General features: G+C 40.3%; 1 protein-coding gene across 2 annotated transcripts in view; it reads left to right on the top strand.

Annotated features, from left to right (window-relative positions):
* The window catches only part of ADAMTS18 (ADAM metallopeptidase with thrombospondin type 1 motif 18), a 107,159-nt gene that overhangs the window by 48,543 nt on the left and 36,075 nt on the right, over window positions 1-22,541 (top strand). For both annotated transcript variants that reach the window (XM_054048559.1, XM_054048560.1), the window contains 7 exons: window positions 813-972; window positions 1,992-2,097; window positions 7,185-7,322; window positions 8,683-8,836; window positions 9,912-10,007; window positions 10,971-11,119; window positions 17,701-17,873. In XM_054048559.1, coding sequence (XP_053904534.1) covers window positions 813-972; window positions 1,992-2,097; window positions 7,185-7,322; window positions 8,683-8,836; window positions 9,912-10,007; window positions 10,971-11,119; window positions 17,701-17,873 — 976 coding nt within the window. The remainder of the gene's footprint in view (window positions 1-812; window positions 973-1,991; window positions 2,098-7,184; window positions 7,323-8,682; window positions 8,837-9,911; window positions 10,008-10,970; window positions 11,120-17,700; window positions 17,874-22,541) is intronic.

The following is a 22,541-nucleotide window of genomic DNA, read 5'->3' on the forward strand; positions in this document are numbered from 1 at the left end:
GATATTGTTCAGAGGGAATATATGGACAAGCCCATGCTATGCAAAGAAAATTCGACTGAGGGCTTGTCATGACATTATAAACCACAAGATTCAAGGGTGAGATTTTATGACATCACCAGAACCCTTGATGTTACATTTTCCATATTTCACTGCTCCTAGGTTTTTTTAATAATAGAACCAGGAGTTTAATTAACTCCCCCTTTACCCTTCAGTGTTTCTGACTATTACTATGGAATCCCCAAGTATTTTATAAGGGCTGTTGCCTTCAGTAGTTCTTCATCTAGGACATATTTTTATCAAGAAAACCAAATCAAGAGAACCAAAGACACTTGTACCTCATGCATGTTACCCAGTGAAAACTGAAATGGGCACAAATTCACAAGTGAAATAATTTCCAAAAGGGGAAGCCAAGCCTTGAAATCATTCACATTGCAATTGAAGTTTAAAAGAGTCACCTCTTGCCATTGAAATACTGTGGGGGATTTTCAAAGACACAGTTAGGTGTCCAACTCCTACTGAAAGTCTTCGGGAATTGGGCACCTAATCTCCATCCGTGCCTTAGAAAATATCCCTGGGCCTGAGTTTCTTCAGCTTCATTTTCTAATTATGATTGATTGACTTGAAATAGTCATTTCAGGCAGGTGTGTCAAATACATAGTGACATAGGAAATGGAGAGATGACATTTCTTCACATCTGGTCATATAACCAAAGTAATTCCCCTTCCCCCGACCCCAGTTCTTCTTTCTTCAATCACCTTCCTCAGCTGCCGGTAGAAGCATCTTATATTTCTGTGTCTATGAAATATCTGTAGGGTGGATTAATGATCAACCATCATGCGGACCAGTCATTAAATAGCTTTTGTCAGTGGCAATCTGCTCTGGTTGGAAAGAATGGAAAGCGTCACGACCATGCCATCTTGCTTACAGGATTTGATATCTGCTCTTGGAAAAATGAACCCTGTGACACTTTAGGTATGGTAAGAAAATATGCTCTGCAAAACTGATGAATGTCAATTGACAGCATCTCGATTAATAAAAAAAAGAAAATCCCAGTATTGTGGCTAATGAGAATGTTTGAAGATGTGGTAAAGGAATAGTCAAGGTGGAAAGTAAGATGTTAATGAGAGGAAGGATGGTCCATCCATTAGTTGAACTAGCCTAGGACTTGGGAGAATCACGTTAAGATCCCTGCCCTGCCACAGACTTCTTGTGTGACCTTGAGTGTGTCTTTTAGTTTCACTGTGCCCAAGTTCCCCACCTCTAAAATGGGGAGAATTCCCACTTTACAGATAGGAAACTTGGGACAGAGAGGCTAAATGCACTTCCCTATTTCACAGAGGTGCTAGGAGAATAAACCCATTAAAGACTGTGAAATGCTTTGAGATCTACTGAAAAGCTCTATATAAGAGTGTTTTAAAAACTTTAAACAAATAAAAATAAAAATAACCAAATTGCCAGTCTTTGGGCCACAGCCAGAGAGACCTTCAGAAGACATTTTTTAGGATCTCCACTGCATTCAGGGAATTTTCTCCATCACTGATCTCATTTTGCATTTCAAAAATACATCTGGGCCAAATGGACCTTCTTTGTTCTCCCTTCAGAAAGGTAGTGACCTTCAGAAAGGAGCTGTCCCCTTTTAAATGGCTTTCTCAGCTGACGTCAAGTCACCTGTGCTAAAAATGAGCCTGAGTTAAAACTTGTGTAGGCCAGCACCTGCGGAATGAATTCCTTCTGGATTGGGCCCAGTGTGTGCATATGTAGATGTGTGTATAGGCACATGTGTGCACTTCTTATACACAACTCCCTTTTTTTTTTTGTTAAATGTAGCTCTGCCTACAATTCCTGTTGCTCCAAAATGACCATGGATGGAACTTTCCCCACACACCAAAATAAGCATGTACTCACGAAAGCATGTAGTATCCATCACAAGGAGATGTATGTATCTTACAGTATTTGAAATAACATCTCTTCTGCCTTTCCCCCTCCCCCAGGCTTTGCCCCTATTAGTGGCATGTGCAGTAAATACCGTAGCTGTACCATCAATGAAGATACAGGTCTTGGCTTGGCTTTTACTATTGCCCATGAATCCGGACACAAGTAAGCTATTTTTCTCGTGAGTCCTTTCCCCTATATATATTATAGATAAATAAGTTTATATATATTATAGATGAATCTTTTCCTCCTGTATCTATATTATAGATAAACATACCAATGAATGGAAATTGAATATCTGCTGCGATTATGAAAAAGCTGATACCCCACTGAAAAATTCTGTAGATCATTTACAGAGAGGGGTCGTGTGGCTAGAACAGGGGACTGGTGGAACTCCTGGATTCTATTCCCATTTTATATGTGTATCCTGTTAGAATACAATAGATGTGTCATATTTTGTAAGCACCATAAGTCTAAATCATGATCATCCACTCAGCTGCCGTGAGTTGAGGAGACCTTACTGTGGCATATCTTGCCTGCGGAACACAAAAAGGGGGATCAATGCCACTTCCATGTCACTGTTCTTACCTCTGTAGGATTCTATGGAATCTCCTCTACCGAGTAAGAACTAGGGCTCCCTGGGATGTGAGGGGAGTATCCTGGAGTGGTAAGTGGAGGAACTGATGCCCATGATGCTGTTCTTCCTTCTTGTTGTGGCTATTCTAGTTGATAGCTGTGCCAAAGTGAATCTTGCCTGAAGTACCTGAAGTAACTGTACGGCATGAGTACACTCCCCCAGGGAGGGAGATCTTGTCCCAGTGGAGGATTGACTGCCTGGGTCTTGCCAGAGAAGGAAGGGACACCGCAGATAGCAGTGTGGAGGAACAGCCCCTTTGTGTGTGATTGGATCATCTCTGTCCCAGCAGATCCTGGGATTCATAGGGTTTAGAAGCCATTTCCCTACCATCCTCCTTTGCCTCTTACTCCTCCCCATTTAGGGGATGATTTGGTGGAAGGTAGTCTTTATAGAGGTTCCCAGGCCACTTGTCACCTTCTTGCACGTATTTCCACTGGACTTTGATTTCTATAGTAGTAATTCTTCCCATTTTTCTAAGATCTGTTGATCTTCTGCCACTAACATTAGGTGCCTGCCATTGATCTTCTATTCTCTTAGATGTTGACATAGAGCATCTATTCAGAACTTTTCCTTTGTCAATGACAGTGCTACTGGATTCTGCTGTTCATTTGTTACATGAATCCCTCTGATTCTGCATGACTGAACTGGGGCTATTCAGTTTTCATTGTATAAATATACTCTACAGCATACACTATGACCTAATGTCTACATGAGCGGCCCTTTCACAGGTTTCTGTACATCTGAAGGGAAACAAGGAATTAGGGAATAATCCGTCTCGTAATGAAGTCAGTGGGAGTTTTGCCAGTGATTTCAATGGGACCAAATAAGTAAAATATATAGGGCCTGATTCTTCTCACATCAGCACAACTCTATTGACTTCAGTAGAGTTCCTTCTGATAGTCACAAATGTGAGAGGAGAATTAGGCCCATGGCTGCTGTTCTAGAATTATTCTTCTCATATCTTAATTCTCTTTTCTTCTTGTTTGTTTTCTTTGTTCTCTTTTAAATAATATATTTGTAGCTGTTAAGTTTTCCTCATCATCTCTACTGCTTTTCTAATCCTTATATTCTTTGGCTTCTCTTTGATTTACTTCTGTATTGCTGCATCCTGACAGGAAGGATGTCTTTCCAAACTAAATAAATATAGCATCCTGGAAAGACTGCCATCTTTACTCTGCAATAACAGGTAGAAAATTTCCCTGCTGTCATTCATCCAAGCTTGTGTTCCTGAAAGAGCTTTGTATGGGAAAAGCGGAATTTGGCAGCAATGGTGCCTGGAAGCAGACCATCCTTAGAAGTATTGCCTGATGATCTTATTAACAATCAGATGGCAATACTAGGTGGGAAAGTGCATTTGAAACAAATACAAGATTTCATCATATAAATGCAATATTAGGCAATATTAAATTAAATATTAATATTACTTCCTTCTGAAAATCAATGTTACTACTAATGTAATCGCCATTTAATTAACAGCTCCAAGTACACTCTAAAGATTTGCATTTGTGAAATGGTGATTCACAGGTATGAAAAATATCCATAAATGAAAAAGTGTATCTAGTTTAGTTTTACTTTTGGGGCTCATGGGCATGCATTGCACATAACTTGCAAAGCTGTGCATCACAGGAATGAGTGGCCTATATCACTCTGTGAAATGGGGCTGAATGAGATTATGTAAGAACAGAATGTGATCCTTTACATATGATTGACCAATTCAATGGAATTTCCCTACCCTGTACAGGGAGAATACGCCTGTAGCGGGATTCATCAACTTTAGGGCAGGTTTGTACTGCTAGAGAAGTGCAAAGCACAAATATAGCTGAGGATTTGGCCCTGTAATTCCCAGTTTATAATGGTTTTAAGCAAGAATCTTCATTTATTTTAACATAAGTTTTATATGCAAATTTCCATTATTCAAGACTACTGAAAGCAAAAAAAAGAAAACAATACCCCATGAGAACATCTGTAGGTTCTGGTCATTTCAAATATTGCTCTCATGACAGACCAGTACGCGTTCATAGGAGTCAGCACAGTTCCTTATGCATTCAGTGTCTTTTCAAATCACTTATTATCTGACCCACCCCTCTCCCCCGATCTCGTTCCCATTGAAATCAGGGGAAAGTACTGACCCAGATCTAGGTCTGAACTTCATTTTTGCTCCACTCTCCACAGTGAACCTCCAGACTTGGGGAAAGTTCAAACCTCTGTCCAAAACCTGCTGCTTTTCTAATCCCTAATGATCCTCACTATAAATACTGAATTCATTAAAGCACACAGTGTGTATCTGATAAACTGGTGTGATTGTTCTGAAGTTGTTGAGGTTTATTGTGAAAATACTAAACTAAGGATTTCTTACTATGTGTATTATATACTCGGTAGATCACACTGGCTCCTCGAGAATGGCTATTATTGTTATACATTTTTATGGTCTTCTTTAAATAGTTTATGTTTTTACCTGAGCGTTTAATAGCTCTTTGGGGAGTCTATGCTCTATTGTGTCATTGAGCATTAAATCTGTGGATTCTTTGGCTGCAAAGCAAGTGAACTAAATTTTTATTCCACTAACTATTAATAAAATATTTACTCAACTGGGATTTTTTTGTCCATTTGCTGAGTGAACAATATTTCTCAGCAAGGCCAGATCTTCAGCGGGTGGAAGCAGTATGGTGGGCCTGCACTGATTTACAGCAGCTGAGCATCTAGTCCTCCCTCCTCCCTCCCCTGCACAGACACACAACCGCCAATGCACCAACTGAAGCAGGAGACCATGAAATTTCTATTCAAAACACAGTGAAATTCTCAGATGTACAGTATATAAAATAAATATAAAGTAGAGAAATAGAAAGATCTGAAACTGTTAACTTTTGTGTAGCCACAAATTCCACATTTAGCATTTTAATGGATGTTTTATCATTATTTATATGGGGGTAGTACCTACCCTATTCAAATCAGGACACTGTTGTCTAGACATCTGGCAGAACATCTAGTAAGAGACACTCCCTTCACCAAAGAGGTACAGTCTAAACAGACAAGATGTACTACGGGAGGAATAGGAAAGCAGGACAATGAAAGGAGAAGTGAATCGCCCAAGGTCCCAGATTGTGTCAGTGGCAGAGGCACCCTAAGCCAGGGCTCTGACTCGGGTTTGAGCCTAAGCCTCCCTTCCATCCATGCACAAATCAGTCTGACTCAGGTTAGCAAGCACTCCAGGCATGGGTGCTAGGACCCTGCTGGGGGGGATGAGTCAGAGCCCAAGTTCTACTGTGACTCCGGTCCAAGTCCTGTCATTTTGAAGTATGGATGCATTAGCACAGCCATGAGACCTGAATCCAGCAATTGTAAGCCAAGTTTACAATGTAGTGTGCACGTGCAAACAAGTTCCCAGACCCGAGTTTACAATGTAGTGTAGACGTACCTAAATAGAACAGGTCTCCTGACCCCCAGTCCAGTGCTCTATCCACTAGACACACTGCCTCTGTTGCATGCTGGTTCATATTTGACTGTAGTTGAATATGTTTGGTTACCCCCTCAAATTAGAGTGGCAGGATGAAGGTTCTCTATAAATAGACTGTGAAGATTCACAGTCTTGTAAGCTGAAAAGAGACATATGGGGTGAAATTCTGGCCCCAGTTAGTGGGAGTTTTGCTATTGAATTCAGTGGGGCCAGTACTGCACCCATGGATTTGTGTTGCAGTTTTAACATGTCCACTTGTGAATGAGATTCACCACTAGCATAACTCAGTCCACATCGGTTGTGTTGCATTTGTTTAGCAATTGCAGTAGGTTCTGCGGTGTGAGGGAAAAAATAATCTCCTCTGAGTAGAGCAGGGGTCGGCAACGTTTGGCACGCGGCTTGCCAGGGTAAGCACCCTAGCGGGCCGGGCCAGTTTATTTACCTGCTGACGTGGCAGGTTCGGCCGATCACGGCCCCCACTGGCCGCGGTTCGCCGTCCCAGGCCAATGGGGGTGGCGGGAAGCCGCGGCCAGCACATCTGTCGCCCGCGCCGCTTCTCGCCGCCCCCATTGTCCCGGGACGGCGAACTGCGGCGAGTGGGGGCCACAATCAGCCAAATCTGCCGCATCAGCAGGTAAATAAACTGGCCCGGCCCGCCAGGGTGCTTACCCTGGTGAGCCGCGTGCCAAACGTTGCCGACCCCTGGAGTAGAGGAATGAGCCCACCACCTTATTTCGCATGGGCCACCAAACAGATGGTAGATGATAATTGTTTCATTAGCAAACTGATGTGCAGGAAAGAGAACTTTATTAAGCAGGCTGAGACACTGATGTTACATGATGATGTTCTGGTGTTTGTGTACTGGCAGCCTGGGGGTTTGATTTATGTTCCTGAACCCCTGATGCCTCGCCAAACTAGATTTCCCTAGAAACTCAACCTTCTTTGTCCAGTTCCATGTATTGTACTCCAAGAATAAATTTCAATCTCTATTAACCTGGGCTTGACTAGTGACCATTTGTTGTGTTCATTTATTTCTGACTTGTGGACTTCGTTGATAGAATTACTGCTATAAAATAACAGCGTTTCTTTCTCCCTAAAAGCTGTCTCTTGTTTCTGGCATTTTGTTTCGGGTGCCCCTCTCATTTGTGGTTCTCTTTCTAGCTTTGGCATGATTCACGATGGAGAAGGAAATCCCTGTAGAAAAGCCGAAGGTAACATTATGTCTCCCACGCTTACAGGGAACAATGGGGTGTTTTCCTGGTCTGTATGCAGCAGGCAGTACCTCAATAAATTCCTCAGGTAGGTCAGATATAAGTCAGGATTTTCCAGAGGAGGGAGGCAACTTTTAGAATTGGCTTTCTGATGTAAATACTCATGATCAGAAATTAAAATTTTACTTTGGTTTTGTATTGGCCTTTTTCACAGAGATGAAATCCAAACCAATGTACTAGATGAGCCCACAAACTTTGGTTTGTGTGGGACATAAGTGGTACTATAGGCCTTTGTGCTGGCTCTCTTCATAGGAATGAATTTCATCCTCTGTGAATATGCTGTAATATTCACTTGCATTTCGTTCTTTCCCCAAACGTTCTTGTCAAACAGGTTTATTAGAATATTAGTGAAAAGTGAATATAAAAGGGGTGCTGACAGGGGAAATGAATGAATATTTGTGGATTTTTTCCCGACCTAGTCATATCTGATTGTCATGCCTTCAATAAGCGTATTTTACAGAGCTGCTGAAAAAAAAGGTATTCCATTATTTTCCTAGCACGTTGGTACAAACCATGTATGCTGATAAAGGAGCCTTTAGTTTTAGCATTTACGATCACCAGAATTGCAATCTCTACAACATAAGTTTTTGCTTTTATTACATGAACCCCACAATGGCATAATATGCATACATTGCCATTAAATATAGGAGTGGACACTTAGATACCAAATTGGTTTACCTGACTAGGGGAAAGGAAAGATGACAGAATTTGAGGTGATTTTCTCTGCCACAGTAAGTAATATTGCTATAGGAAAATTATTAATCCAAGTTGGGGCATTCAAGCATTTAGTATGGCCCAACAAACACATAGTTGGAAGGCAAATTGTAGGTAGATTGAACTTCCATACTCATGGAACCACAAGCACTAAGGAGGAAGAATGATGGATAATAATATGCAATTTTGGCTTTAACATGTGCGCAATCAGCCAAAAACACACAATGCTGATTGGTCTCTCAACTAAAACTCTGTGGCCTTTTTGTATGGCCTTTCACATGAAGAAAATGCAGAAATGAGACACTGCACATGTGGGTTCTGCATCAGATCCTGTGTTGCACTTCTGGAAAGCGTAGTCTAGGGAGATCTCCTTGCTCTTGGTTACACTCACATAAGGAAGGGAGAATAGGAAATTGACACCATTTATATCTAATATTACCATAATCCTAAAGCCTGGGAATTCCTGCTTCCTAAAACTTTGCAGGTCAGGCTACCAACAAGAAGTCAACATCTCTTGGCTTCTGCAGCAAGTATTCTCATTCAGTGCATGCCTACAATGCTCGTGAAAGGTACTGTATGAAATAGCATGTGTTTTTGCTGTTCTGTAGCAAATAAAAGTCTTTTTGATTAAAAAGCTCCACATCATGATTAATAAATATACGTTCTCATTATAGTACAGCTCAAGCTGCTTGCCTGATTGATGAACCTAAACAAACAGGACAATATAAATACCCTGATAAACTGCCAGGGCAGATCTATGATGCGGATACCCAGTGCAAATGGCAATTTGGAATGAAAGCAAAACTATGCAACCTCAGTTTTGTGAAGGTACCTGTTAATATCTTTTTGACAAAGTTAGAACTGACATTAGAAGACTGTAATGACCTATAACTGAGTGCGAGTACAATGAGCAACAAGGTCTGGATTATTTCTAAACCTGAAATTGCTTGGCATGCTTGTCATATGCTCTGAAGGCTCTAGCCTGTTAGGGAGTTTCATAACCCCAGAGGGAGCTTCAGAAGGGACTGTGTCTCTGAGATGCAAAATCTTTCCAGGATCCACAAAAAGCCCAGGCTGAATGCACAAGCTTCACCATTCATTAGGATGCTACAGCATGCTCTTTTCTCCAGTGACCAGGGTGGTGTGGCTACAACTCAGGGGAAACTAAGTGCTCCAATTGTGTCACTTGTACAGAGGGTGCAAGGAAGGGAAGATTTTATATGTTCCTTCAGTCCTTATGCATTTGCAAAAAGGCCTGGCACAATATAGCTCCTCTTGAGAAGATTATTCCAGAGTAATAAAAATGCAGCTTTCCATCCTTAGCTTTTTGATGTAGGATGTAGTCATATGAACCCATTATTTATGTAGGTGGCTGTTCTGGCCCTTCGATTTCTTTAAGAAAGGTGTTCTGTTAAAATCACAATATGGTCATTCTGATGATGTGTTGTCATTATTAATTCTTATGGCTATGCTGCAACATTTGGGATTATTTTATGTTAACCAGCATTTTGCCAGGTGACAACAATTTTTTTATACACAGTCTTTCCAAACATTTCATGTGTGTTTCAAGAAAATTGTTTCCCTCCACATTTTTAGAAGGCCTGTAGAGTTGTTCCTGTTCTGCCCTTGGAGTTTTAATAGCTAGCGGTTCTTTTATAGTCTCACCTTGAAAAGACAAGAAAATAATCAGAGAACCAAACTTGAAAATGTTCTAGAAATATGAAGTCAGTAGACCAGCATGTATCATTATGCTATAAAATGTAGAACTAGTTCTTCTTTGTTCAGAAATGGGTCTAATTCATAGGGCTTTTGTGAGAGCAAAGGAATGCTTTGATGAAGTGTCACTCATGAAAAACTTCTGGACATCAGCATACAATGGGGGAATTCTCTGATTTTTTTCTAGGATATATGCAAATCACTCTGGTGTCATAAAGTGGGTCATAGATGTGAGACAAAGTTCATGCCAGCAGCGGAAGGGACAGCTTGTGGCATAAGTATGGTAAGTTATTTAATTAGTGGAGCTACAGTATTCTAACTTGTATTAGAATACAGTGGACCAACGGCCTGATCCAACTCTCATTTAAGTCATTGAAAAAAATAGAATGCTTTTAATAGGAGTTAGAGCAAGGCTGCAAATTCATTCCTGGCAGAAGTAGCATATATTTTACTGTAGCTGCTTCTGCCCAGAATGAATTTGGCCCATAGTCTATAGATGTATTATCTTTATTGATCAGCCTATTGGAAGGAGTCTGAGGATATGTTCATTTGCTTTACCATGACACTGTAATTGCAAGTATGAGAGATAATAATAATCGTTGCTATTGGTGCGTGTGATTCAATAATTACTGATATTTTATTTTACCGTAACATGTAATTTGTATTAGATATTGTAATTTTCAAGAGCCTGATTTGTTTCCTTGCTGTATTTGAGTATTTTTCTTCATTTCCCCCTTTCTCTTATTGCAATAACAGTAAATTAATAGCTAGAGGGGAAAATGGCCTCTAATTTTTATATGCCCAACTCTGAATGTCTGGGGCTGATTTAGAGGTGCTAGGCACCAACAGCAGCTGTTAACATCAGCTGGAGTTTTTGGTACTCATCACTTCTGAAAATCAGACAGAGTATCTGAAGTTGGCCATCCAAAATTGAAGCACCCAAAATTAGAGACCACTTTTTAAAATTTGGTCCTCAGTCATTTCGACATAGGCAGAGACTCAAAGCTAGACAAGTGCTAGAGTTTTTCTTTTTACCTGTCATCTTATTTATCTTGTTACTACCCAGGGCCCCAGTCCTGCTAATACTTCTGTGAGCCATCCCATTGAATTCAATGGGACTGCTAATTTATATAGAGTTAAATGGATGCTTAAGTGATGGCAGGATTGGCACCTGGGTCTTTTCTTCTCAGCAGCCTACTAGGTAGCACCAGCTGTGATGGGACATTTGTTGACATTCTTTTGACAGTGGTGTCGAAGAGGTCAGTGTGTCAGATATGGAGATCATGGACCCAAGCCTGTTAATGGCCAATGGGCTGCGTGGTCTGAGTGGTCCAAGTGTTCTCGGACCTGTGGAGGTGGAGTCACCTATCAAGAGAGACACTGCAATAACCCAAAGTAAGACATTGATGTGGAAAGGTATTGTTTTTATAATAATTATTTCTGATACAACAAAAAAGGGGAAAGAGTAGATTTTGTTGCAAATTCACATGGGGATAGCTGCTTCTGAGACGCTCAGAAAGCTCCCCAGTACACTGTGAGTAGTCAGTTACAAATCAGTAGGATGGAGAGCTCTGAAAGAGGAAGGATATTCCGATATCAGGGACGAAGGGCCTGTCTAAAGCCCACTGACATAAGTGAATAGACACCCATTGACATCAATGGGTTTTTGATCAGGCCTGAGTGAGTTTTAAATAGAACTGGTTGAAACATAGCAAAATGTTTAGAATAAAAAAGGGACAAATTTTTGGCAAAATAAATCCCATTTTTTGACCAGCTGTAGTTTTAAAGTAGCTCTAATGTCTATTTTAATCTATATATTTTACTGTAATATTGTGTACATACTCCCACACGGCCTTCCCAGCTTTCACTAATGTATACCTTAATTGGCATTTCTGTCCAAAAGGCAAAGATTACATTGCTTATAGATTGAAAAAACCCTCTCATTGCTTAGAATTACCATTTCAGATGAGTGATGAAGTGCTATCGATCCAGCATCTTTCCCAAGCATTCAATTCGGTTTAGCTTGCAGGGAAAAAAAGGTTCACTGGTTTATTCTGGATACATCTCTAGACAGGCATAGACACACATGCTCTCCATCGTAGTCAATAAAATGATTATTTAAACCATGGCCAATAAAAAGACAAAATATGACAGATTTTATATGAAACTGTAAAGTAGCATACACACCTACTATATAATGTTATAGTAGCAACATTCACACTTCACATTTTATATTATGGGAACATGTGGGTTAGTTATAACAGTCTCTGTTGCCCTTCAGTTAATGGAACTAATCCTTAAAAATCTATGGCAGGGCACTTGCTTAACTTTTTCTGTTGTGTCTCAGTGTTATTGGATAGACACAGGATTCGTGGTATATATGAATTCACAGCAGTCTCTAGACGTGCACAAATGGGTTCTCAATGGAGAATCACATATACATTTGAATTTTTTTTTAGATTGGTCCATTTGTGTCACAATTTTAATGCAGATAGATAGAGTTTAGTTTTTATGTTGAAGTTTCCATGGGATCTATGTATATACTATCTATCTACTTAGTGCTCTTTTCTCAAGTTCTTGTATGGCTATCTCGGCACAGCACAGAATACAGAAGGGGGACCTCTACTAATTGAAATGTTTCAACTAGCTTGAGTACTTTGATTTACATTTCAGCCAGTGTTATAAGTAAACCATTCCAATAGGAACCGTGTGTGACTGCAATATATTGTATTTAAACCATCATTAAGAAAGGTGTGTTATGGATTCTGGAATGAACACATGTTATGTTCAATGCCAGTACTTGATCTTGTCTCTGCCTACTCTAATTACATTATGCTAATGATAATTCACTTAGAGCCAAGAGGAGTAACTATAAATCTCTATCAGAATTAGACTTATGAAACCCCAACACTATAAAAAACACTGTCTACAGAACATCCTGTTCCAGGATGAACAAATACACATATAGATGTATTTCACATCCCTGACCAATAGTGCTTTTAAAATAAAGGTGAATGCATTGGAAAGTAGTCGTTAAGTAGTTGCAATGTGGAAACTGTATTCTGTGCATGTGCACATGCACGTAATTCTAATGATTCAGACTTAAATCTTCAAAATTCCTAACAATCATTTCTGTTTCCCAAATCCAAACTGCATGTGGAAAACTAAATTTGTTTCTCCCACTTTGATTTTTCAAAGGTTTTGGATGACACCAAGACATTCAGCTAATTTAGCCTGAACTGTTGGTGAAATTCAGTCTTCAGCATCATGAGTATGCCCCTCTGAAGATTCATTTCAGCCCTCAAAATAGGGCTTCTAAATACATGGCCTGATTTTCAAAAGCATTGAGTCTCCAGTGACTTCAGTAGGAACTACTGGATGTTCAGTGAGTTTAAAGATCAGATCACTTATTTGGAGCTTAAATATGAAGTAAATTTAGATTCCTGGTTTTAAAAACCTTTTCCTGTTTGTGTGCGCACATCTGTGTGTGAGTATGAGTCTCTTCCTGTAAATAATACCCAACCAATTCAATTTCCTTTTTGTTGACACTTGTAACACAGTCACTGTGGTCCTGCCCTAGAGTCTTTTGAAACAGTCTGAATGACAGTCTGAGTTAAGCATGAATTTACACTACCAAACACCTACTGAGGTCAGCTATAGTACACTGAGAGCTATGCAGATTTGCTAAACTCATTACGCTTGTATAAATTGCCACAGCATAATTTTAGAGATCTCGTTTTCATACATCACAATATTGTACAATTAAGATAGTTTCCCAAGAAATAGATTACATAATTTAATAGTTCAGCTGGTAAAGGGCCTAAATAGTGCCCAAGAGATTTAAGTTAATACCTAAATCATATCAGTGGGATTGCGTCCTACCTGCTTCATAATTGTGCACTGGTTGCTAAAATATTAGAATACAGTTTTAGGCATGTGCATAATAAAAAGACTAAAATAATAATAATAATAATAATGTATTAACTAAAACAACTTTTTATTCTTTTGTATTCAATTATTTTAAGAATGATCACAAGCACTGAAAATTTAAAGTAATGATGCAGTTTGAAGCAGTAATTAATCAAATTTTATAAGGACCGTGAAAGAATTCTATAGACCATTGACTTCATATAGGAAAAAAAGGCACGTTAGCATTGTAATACTATTAATAGCATTTGGGCCTATGCTGAAGTGTGCACATCTAGATGTAAACTATTCCAAAATTTGAAGGAGATTGGAGCCAGCACTTCGTGGTCTAGTTCAGGGGTCAGCAACGTTCGGCACGCGGCTCGCCAGGGTAAGCACCCTAGTGGGACGAGCCAGTTTATTTACCTGCTGACACGGCAGGTTCGGCCCATCGTGGCCCCCACTCGCCGCGGTTTGCCGTCCCGGGCCAATGGGGGCGGCGGGAAGCCGTGGCCAGCTCATCCCTCGGCCCGCGCCACTTCTCGCCGCCCCCATTGGCCCGGGACGGCGAACCGCGGCGAGTGGGGGCCGCGATCGGCCGAACCTGCTGCATCAGCAGGTAAATAAACTGGTCTGGCCCGCCAGGGTGCTTTCCCTGGCGAGCCGCGTGCCGAACGTTGCCAACCCCTGGTCTAGTTACCATTATTAACTGTACTGCATTGAATACCATCTCTGTAAAGAGCAGTGTACAGATCATTGCAGTGTATTGTTTGTATTCCATCTGTCAGCTTCAAGTGAATAGTCATCCCAGATCTTTTAATTGTTGTCACATCTGCTCCAACAAGGTATTGACTACATGTCTATTTGTTTTTGTTTTTTGCAGAAGATGTGACTTCATAATCAATCATTTAGCTATTACTGTAATGATGGAATGTGCATATGGTAACACACATATATATATATACACCAGTAGGACTGCTTAAGATTATTTTGGAGTAGGGGCATTGGCTTTGCTATCGGTATCGCAGACGGGCAAATTCAGTTAAGCCACACGAATAGTATTGTAATACCTTAGGTCTTTTTTTAAATGTGTTATTTATTAGTACATTTACTGGAGTCTTTGTGCTTGAACTCTTTGAGATGGTTTATAAATTAGTCTTTGGAGTCTATTCTCTGCAGCCCCTACTTCAAAACTTCTTGGGTGGTTTGGTATTCCCTTCATTCTTCCGTTGTCTGAATCCAGAAAACACCTAGACATGTGAGAAACTTTACTCCTATGTGTGAAGTTATGAATGTGTGTGTGTGGATCAGGGCCTTCAATTGTAAGCTGTGTAGTACACTATTTGGTTCTGCTAAATAAACAAAAACAATAATATCATTTGATTAGTCACATAGTAACAGCTCAGGGTTAGATTGTGGTTAGCCCTAACTTAACACCTGAGTCCTCTTGGACAGCCCATATAAGGGCTTCCCAGAGGTGAAGAGTCTTCTAATTAGTTTCTCCCCTTTGGGAGTGACTCATTGATAAGGGGCAGAGACAGGTGAGGGGTAAGCAGAACCCTACCCATACCGTACCTCTCACTTACTCACTGACCAGCAGTTTGGTAGAGAGTGGAGTATTCCGCACCATTTAAAGGTCTGTAGCACAAATGGAAAACTAGAATGCTTCTCTCGGTGCTCCTCTAAGTTGGTGGAGCTTTTTACCATCCTCAAATGCAGGGCTGGGGCTAAAAGCCACAATCTAATCCTAAATTATTCTGTTATTTCGCTTGTTTGGTGACTTTTACTTGGGCAGGGACTTGCTTCCTTTCCCCCACTTACATATAGAGAGTCTTGTTCCCTAGGCCAGAGGAACTAAAATAAATCATACATGCTGTAAAGGAAAGGCATCTGAACAGAAATGAGAATGAGCCCAACAACTTTTCCTACTTTATTGAGGCAAAACTGCCATCTATTACACTCAGTCAACATGTATGCTCTCTGAGCTGAAGAATAATTTTGGCTGAATTGAACGGCTGCCAATCAGGATGGGAAGCATGCCTTAGTTCACTATAGGCCCAGTGTTAAGATGGCTAGTAACGATTCTAGTCCATCCCTGGGTGAGGTCAGTGCAAGATTGTTCCCTAGAGCACATTTCCCTAGTGCTCTGCCCAGTTTTAAACGGGCTAACAGATGGATTTCCACCATTTCCTTTGAGAGACTGTTCTGTAGTCCAGTATTCACTAAAGACTTCTGAAAAAGCCAGCTATTGTATTGCCTTCAAAGCAGTAATGCTGATTCAAGACATGAAAACAGACTCCAGCTTGTTTTACAAATGTATGAGGATTAGAATGTGGGAATAAGCAAATAGTATAAAATATAATTGCAAAATGCACCTGGAATCTCTTATCCATATTTTACCTAGATGTCCACTCAGCATCACTCCACAATGGATTCAACAGGAAAGTGTGTTAACATAAGTTACAAGATATACTGGACGTTTATAATACAGTGTGTAGGGATTTAAACAAACTGCTCCCATTATCTTCGTTAGGAACTGTGCAAATACTGCACCAGGTACATTATTCTGAAAGTGTTTCCCATGATGTTTGTGTAACATAGCCAGGCCATTCACTAAAAGACCATAACATGCATTCCAAGTGTGTATTTTCCCTAACCTCTTAAACCATCATTAGACAAATGTATGCAGGTGCAGAATTGGAACAAAAGTCTACTTACATCTTTTTCACTAGAAGCAAGGCTAAGTGGAATAATACAAAATACTTGACAATGGTTAGGCTGCTGGTTTGCTGAGAACACAGCTTATCATACTGACCAATACAGTCAGATTGTTTCCTTGTATGTCCCTGTCCATCTGTCTATATCCATCTATTTTCTCTTGTATTATATTTAGACGGTAAGCTTTTTAGGGTAGGGACTGTTTTTTTGTTCTGTGTTTGTACAGCACCTAGCACAATGGGGTTCTGGTCCATGCCTGGGGCTCCCAGGTACTATGAAAATATAAATAATGCTAACAACAATAATAAAATCATATAGTTTTGGGCACAGTGGTATACTGGAACACTGCAGAATTGTACATTGAAACCATAACATCAGTAGATTTCTATGTAGATCTGCAAGGAATAGAGAGGTGAGTGAATACAGTAATCAACTGATCAGCTCTGTAAACATTCTGAAAAAAAGCAAGGCTAACATTTTTAATTTGTTTATATTTATATACGCCCAACTAGCAGTTAAAAATCTGATTATATAATTAATATATGAATACTAGCAAACTAATGATATAGTTTATTTTCACTAGTCCAAATTTAGCAAAGCATCACTATTCAGAAGGGTATTCAAGTGCACAATTAAAGTCCATTGAAGTCCGTGTGCCTTAAACATGTGTGTAAAGTTAAACATGTACATAAGTGCTTTCCTACATCAGAACAACTGTGCACAATCCCTTGTTCTCCTGTAAGAGTTGAGCTGCTGGGTAATTATTTAAAGGAACATTTCTACATATCGTAGTTTTAACAATATCAGAATGCAATTGTTCATTCAGTGTATGTTTGATTAGTTTTATGTTATCTGTTATTTTTTCCTTTATTAACAACTATTATGGTAAATAATTATTGTTACATACATGAGAATTCCTGAATCACAGTAAACTGAAAACTGGCATATAGCAAGTCAGTACATTGATACTGTTTACTTCCGCAGGTCAGTAATTCTGAGATCTGTAATTGTGTTGACCGATCAGATGATACATGCAAATAAAAATACCCTGACTGGCGAGAGTTTAATTCAGTGAAAACAGTATTTACTTCTAGATGGGCACATGGTTCAATTGATATATAATGATCCAAGCAGATAGTGTTTGTTGACTACTTTGCTTGGTTTTGGTGATAATTAAAATTAATTGTATCTTGAGAGAAATAGTGACCTTTTGGGTCAATAAGTTGTGCTGTTTAGCTCAACAGAAGTCAATAGAATGGTGCTTCTTAACAAACTGTCATTGAATGTATTTAACAGGTGTCAATCACATCCACTTTTGGTTTTGCAAAATATTCTTTTTTCTTTCTTTGTAGGCCACAGTATGGTGGCAAGTTCTGTCAGGGCTCCAGTCGTATTTATCAGCTTTGCAATATTCAGCCATGTCCACCCAATAGTCTGGATTTCCGTGCCCAGCAGTGTGCAGAATTTAACAGCAAGCCTTTCCGTGGATGGTACTACAGTTGGAAGCCCTATACTAAAGTTGAAGGTAATTTGGCCATGGTTCTGATTGACAAAATAATTTGTGTGAGGCAGGCTACCTTGTTAGAATTCATTGATATTTTCTGGGCCAAATGCAGCCCCTCTGTGAGTGTGTGGAAATCCAGGGAGACTTCTGTGGAGCTGCACATGCTTTCTAGCAGGGTTGAATTTGGTCTTCAGTGTAACATCACATGTAAGAGCCTGCAAAGTTGGCTTTGATCGTGAATTTAGATCTCTATCCTCTGTTCCCTGACCATGCTGTCCCTCACTTTTGTTTGGGTTTGCTTTGGTTTTTTATTTTTGTTTTGTTTTAACAAAAAAAAAAAAAGGCAATATAAAACAACAAACCACCTTTTCCCACGAATTTCTCTATATGGGAACCACCAACTCCTACAATAACATGCCAGAATCTTCATTCATTTGGAATGTTCTCAGATTTCTAAATGTAACAGTAAATCAACCCTTTCGAGTTTCCTACTGGTATATTCTCATGAGAATTGTTGCTGGGGCTTTATAAGACTCATAGCTCAGTAAATATTCCTTCTCTGTTGCTCAAGTTTAAGTTTATTTTTCCTGCATAAGCCTCAATTTTGTAAACATCCAGTATCATTATTAGGATTTTATTGGGTAGTTAATAGCTACAAATGCTTCCCTGTAGTTTCAAAGCACAGTGAATATTTGTGATTGCTATTTCTTAAATGAAAGTGGCGGGTATATGTCATATTGTGGCTGCTTTGTCTACAATTCACAGAAGTTGCCTTCAAATATCTTGAGAGGGCATACTTTTACATACATATATATTTTAAAATATGCTTTTATTTGTGGTCTGTTTAAATATTCTTTAGAGGATAGTCAACATTAGCTGGGAATACAATGATTTAAGCCATCTTTATTTATACAGACATGTTATAAGTAGTTTGATTACTGGCTAGAAGCCTGCTTTCTGATATAGCCGTTGTGGGTGGGAGGAATGTGTAAAGTTAAAGAGGAGTGATCTAGTTGGCGTGGGTCTCAGAACTAGGTGGCAATGTCTATTGCATTAAATCCTTCATATGATGTATCTTGTTTAATATTTACTATCTGGTGACACATTTATGTTCAACAGATGGGCCAAGATTTTCAAAAATAGGAGCCTACTTTTAGACATTAAGGAAAATTTTTTAAAAAGCACCAGAGGGATTTAGGAGCACAAGTACTGTTGAAAGTAAACAGGACGTACACACCTAAAGCCCCATATGTGCTTTTCAACATCTCCCCCTAAGTCTGTATTTAGACAGTGGACTGATTTTCAAAACTGCTGAGCAGCTTTGATCTTCAATGGAAACTTCTGGGTATTGAAAATTAGAATACTTGGGGTATGTCTACACTGCAAAAAACCACACACCTAAGCAAGTCTCAGAGTCTGGGTCTACAGACTCAGGTTCACATTATAGCACTAAAAATAGCAGTGCAGATGTTCCTGCTGGAGCTGGAGCTTGAGCTCTGAGACATCCCACCCCCCTCTGAGTTTCAGAGCCCATGCAGGAATATCTAACACTCTATTTTTAACACCGTAGCATGAGCCCTGTGAGCCTGAGTCTGGAGACCAGGGATCTGAAACTCACTGACGCGAGTGTTTTTTCGCAGTGTAGACATACTCTTAGTTAGAAGCCTAAACATATATTTAGCAGTCTAACTTTAGGCTCCAGTTTTTTGAAATCTTGGCCAGAGTGCTTAATATTGATAGTAAGTGACTCAATAATACTGTCCAGTCTATGAAAAGCAATCATTATAATATAATTATTGAATTTTCCAATACAGAACCAATCAATTCCCTTGTAGGCATAATGTGTGTTCTGTGTATAAGAAGGACTTGATTGCCAGCTAACTGTGTGTAGGGATGGCCCTATTTCAAATGGCACCCCAAGCAAGGAGTGTCTTTGGCGCCCCTCTCCCCCGTTTATTAAACTTTTGAATACCTTATTTTTTATTGCATTTGTAGCCCATTTCACAACTTTGATGCACAACTTGCATGCATGATTTATCCCTGTCATATAAGACAATACATTTGCATGCCAGGATCTGTAAATCTGTATTTATGCATGCCATATATAAGCAAAGAAAAAAAAGTTTCCTCTAATCTTATAGAAACTTTTTAATTTTAAGAATAGCTGAAATGTACTAACATCAAGAAATTGAACTATGCATCAACGTTGGATGGACCAGTATTAAATAGTGTTACAGTAGGTGACAGCCTTAGAATGTTAACCCTAGTCCTTTAGTTCAAAAGGTCTGTGTTATTCTGTTTGTTATTTTCCCATCAAATTTGCCCCTTGCTGCTAACTAGATTGCAACTGAACTTTTCGCTTCCTATACTGAGCTCCTGAAGGCTTCTTTGTAGGCATCTTTTACTTTCTACAGGGGAAAACAGACAGCATTACGGAGAGCAAAAGTCTGTGTTCCACTGTCTTAAAGTCATCAAACATTACGTGTTAAGCATGGCAAAAGTAGTAACAGTATTTCTTTTATTTTGTTACATAGATAAAGGTTCAATAGAGATCTCTGGTGTCTCATTAAATATCTCCTTTATGAGTCACTATTTGCACTCTTCAAATTTTAAAACACAAGTACACTTTCACAATTACACAGTAAAACAAGGTTCACAATATCACATCTGGGCTCTCACTTCACTTCAGTTAGTAATTATATCTCACTGACTGACTGGCTATTTCCTGCCCCTTGTATACCTATGAGGGGATGGCTGACAACATTCTAGGAGGTTTACTCCTGTGGGAATTCTGCACCACTGCGCATGCACAGAATTCATGTCCCACCACTGCGCATGCACAGAATTCATTGCTTTCCCACAGAAAAATGACTTTCTGACAGGGAAGCAGCAAGAGCAGTCACGCACCACTCCCTATCAGCACAGGTACAATGTTTCAGGCACCCAGAGCAGCCGACAGAGTGGTAAATCACCACGGGGCTGGGGACATCCCACCCAGGGGCTCCTACCTTGAGCCAGGATCAGCTGCTAGTTCCGGCTGGGCTGGAGAGGATAGGACTTCCTCTTCCCCTGCAAGGAGTGGCTGGAGCTATGACAGACCCACCCCCAGAAATCTCCCTCAGCTGCAGGACGCTCAGCATCCACCCCCCGCTAAGCCTCAACTGGTACATCCAGAACCCCCTAGCCCTCCATATCTGAACCTCACTCCAATGAACCTCAACCCCTGCACCCAGACCCCCCTACCTCTGGACCACCCACCACTGCACCACCCCCTGCACCACCCTGAGCCCCCACTTCCAGACCCCCACACTACTGACCACCAACTAGCTGCACCCAGACCCCCACCCCACCAAGCCCCACTCTCCCACACCCAGACCCCTCCACTGAGCCCCAACAACCTTCACCTGGAACCCCCTGCAGAGTCCCATTACCCCTGCACCTGGAACCCTCCAACGAGCCTCTGTGCATCCAGATCCCCCCACACCTAGACCCCCCGTGAGCTGCCTGCACCCAGATTGTCCCACACAGAATCCTCTCATCCCACACCTGGATCCCCACACACTCCACACTTGGATCCTGCCTGGTTGAGCCTACCTGCCTCACAGCTGGTGTTTCTGGGATAGGCACAGGTCTTGTGCTGTGTTAGGGTCAGGTGCAGCCTCACCGCTGAGTCCATGTCCTGGGGGTGGGGAGGGCTGCAGGGTGATCTTTCACCTTCATGCAGCCAGTGACCTGTGCTCCCCATTGCCATGCTGGAGCCTCTGAATTGATTTATTGACAAATAAAACTTGCAGAATTTTGAAATATTGTGTGCAGAATTTTAATTTTTTTGGTGCAGAATTTTTAATTTTTTGGTGCAGAATGCCCTCAGGAGTAGAGGTGTGAGGAAAATGTAGTTCTCAGAAAGTCTGGAAGGTTCCATGAGATTCTACAAAGGTCCCCAAAATTCTAGGAGGTTAGTGAAAAATGAATCCAAATATGGAACACCTGAAACATGTTACTTCAAACATTCTATTTTCCCTTTTGTATCTAACAAAGCCCGCTGTCCCCGCCTCAAGCCCAGCACCCCAGGTGGTCAAATGGGTCACCTGCCCCTAAATCTGGTGCTGGCTGCGTGGATTCCTTTGGGGGAGAAAATGTTTTTGAATTGAAATGCCAGCCCGCAGTCTTAGCTTCCAAAATAGGCTGATCATTTGTGCCAACTTACATGCTCTCTGTTTTTAATTGAAAAGTTAAATGAAAATATTACAAATCCCCAGCCAATCTTTCTTAATAAAGAATGAAACTTGAAACTGTGGACAAGTGGCTCTGAAATTTGAAGCCACATCAGCAACAGAGGTTGGGGAGACTGAAGCAGAGCTAATGGAATTTACATGTTTTCATAATGGTATTGGATTTTAATTATATGTCCATGTGGATTGCCAAATCCATGTGTTAATTTAAAATAACAACATATAACCTTTCGTATTTGTCTGTTCTACCCATTCTGGGGTCCTAAAGACATGATAAACCATTCAAGCATGATCCTTATGGTTTCAATTGTCACCAAGACTGCAGGGTGGAATTCAAGCATTATAGGTGTATAATAAACATTTCATTAAACCCTAATATGAGTTAGATCAATACAGTCACACAGGAAATTCTAATAACCCACCATAGTTATACAATAACTTTTCCTGACTGACCACA

The sequence above is a fragment of the Malaclemys terrapin genome, chromosome 14 (assembly GCF_027887155.1).
Source record: "Malaclemys terrapin pileata isolate rMalTer1 chromosome 14, rMalTer1.hap1, whole genome shotgun sequence".
Lineage (NCBI taxonomy): Eukaryota > Metazoa > Chordata > Testudines > Emydidae > Malaclemys > Malaclemys terrapin.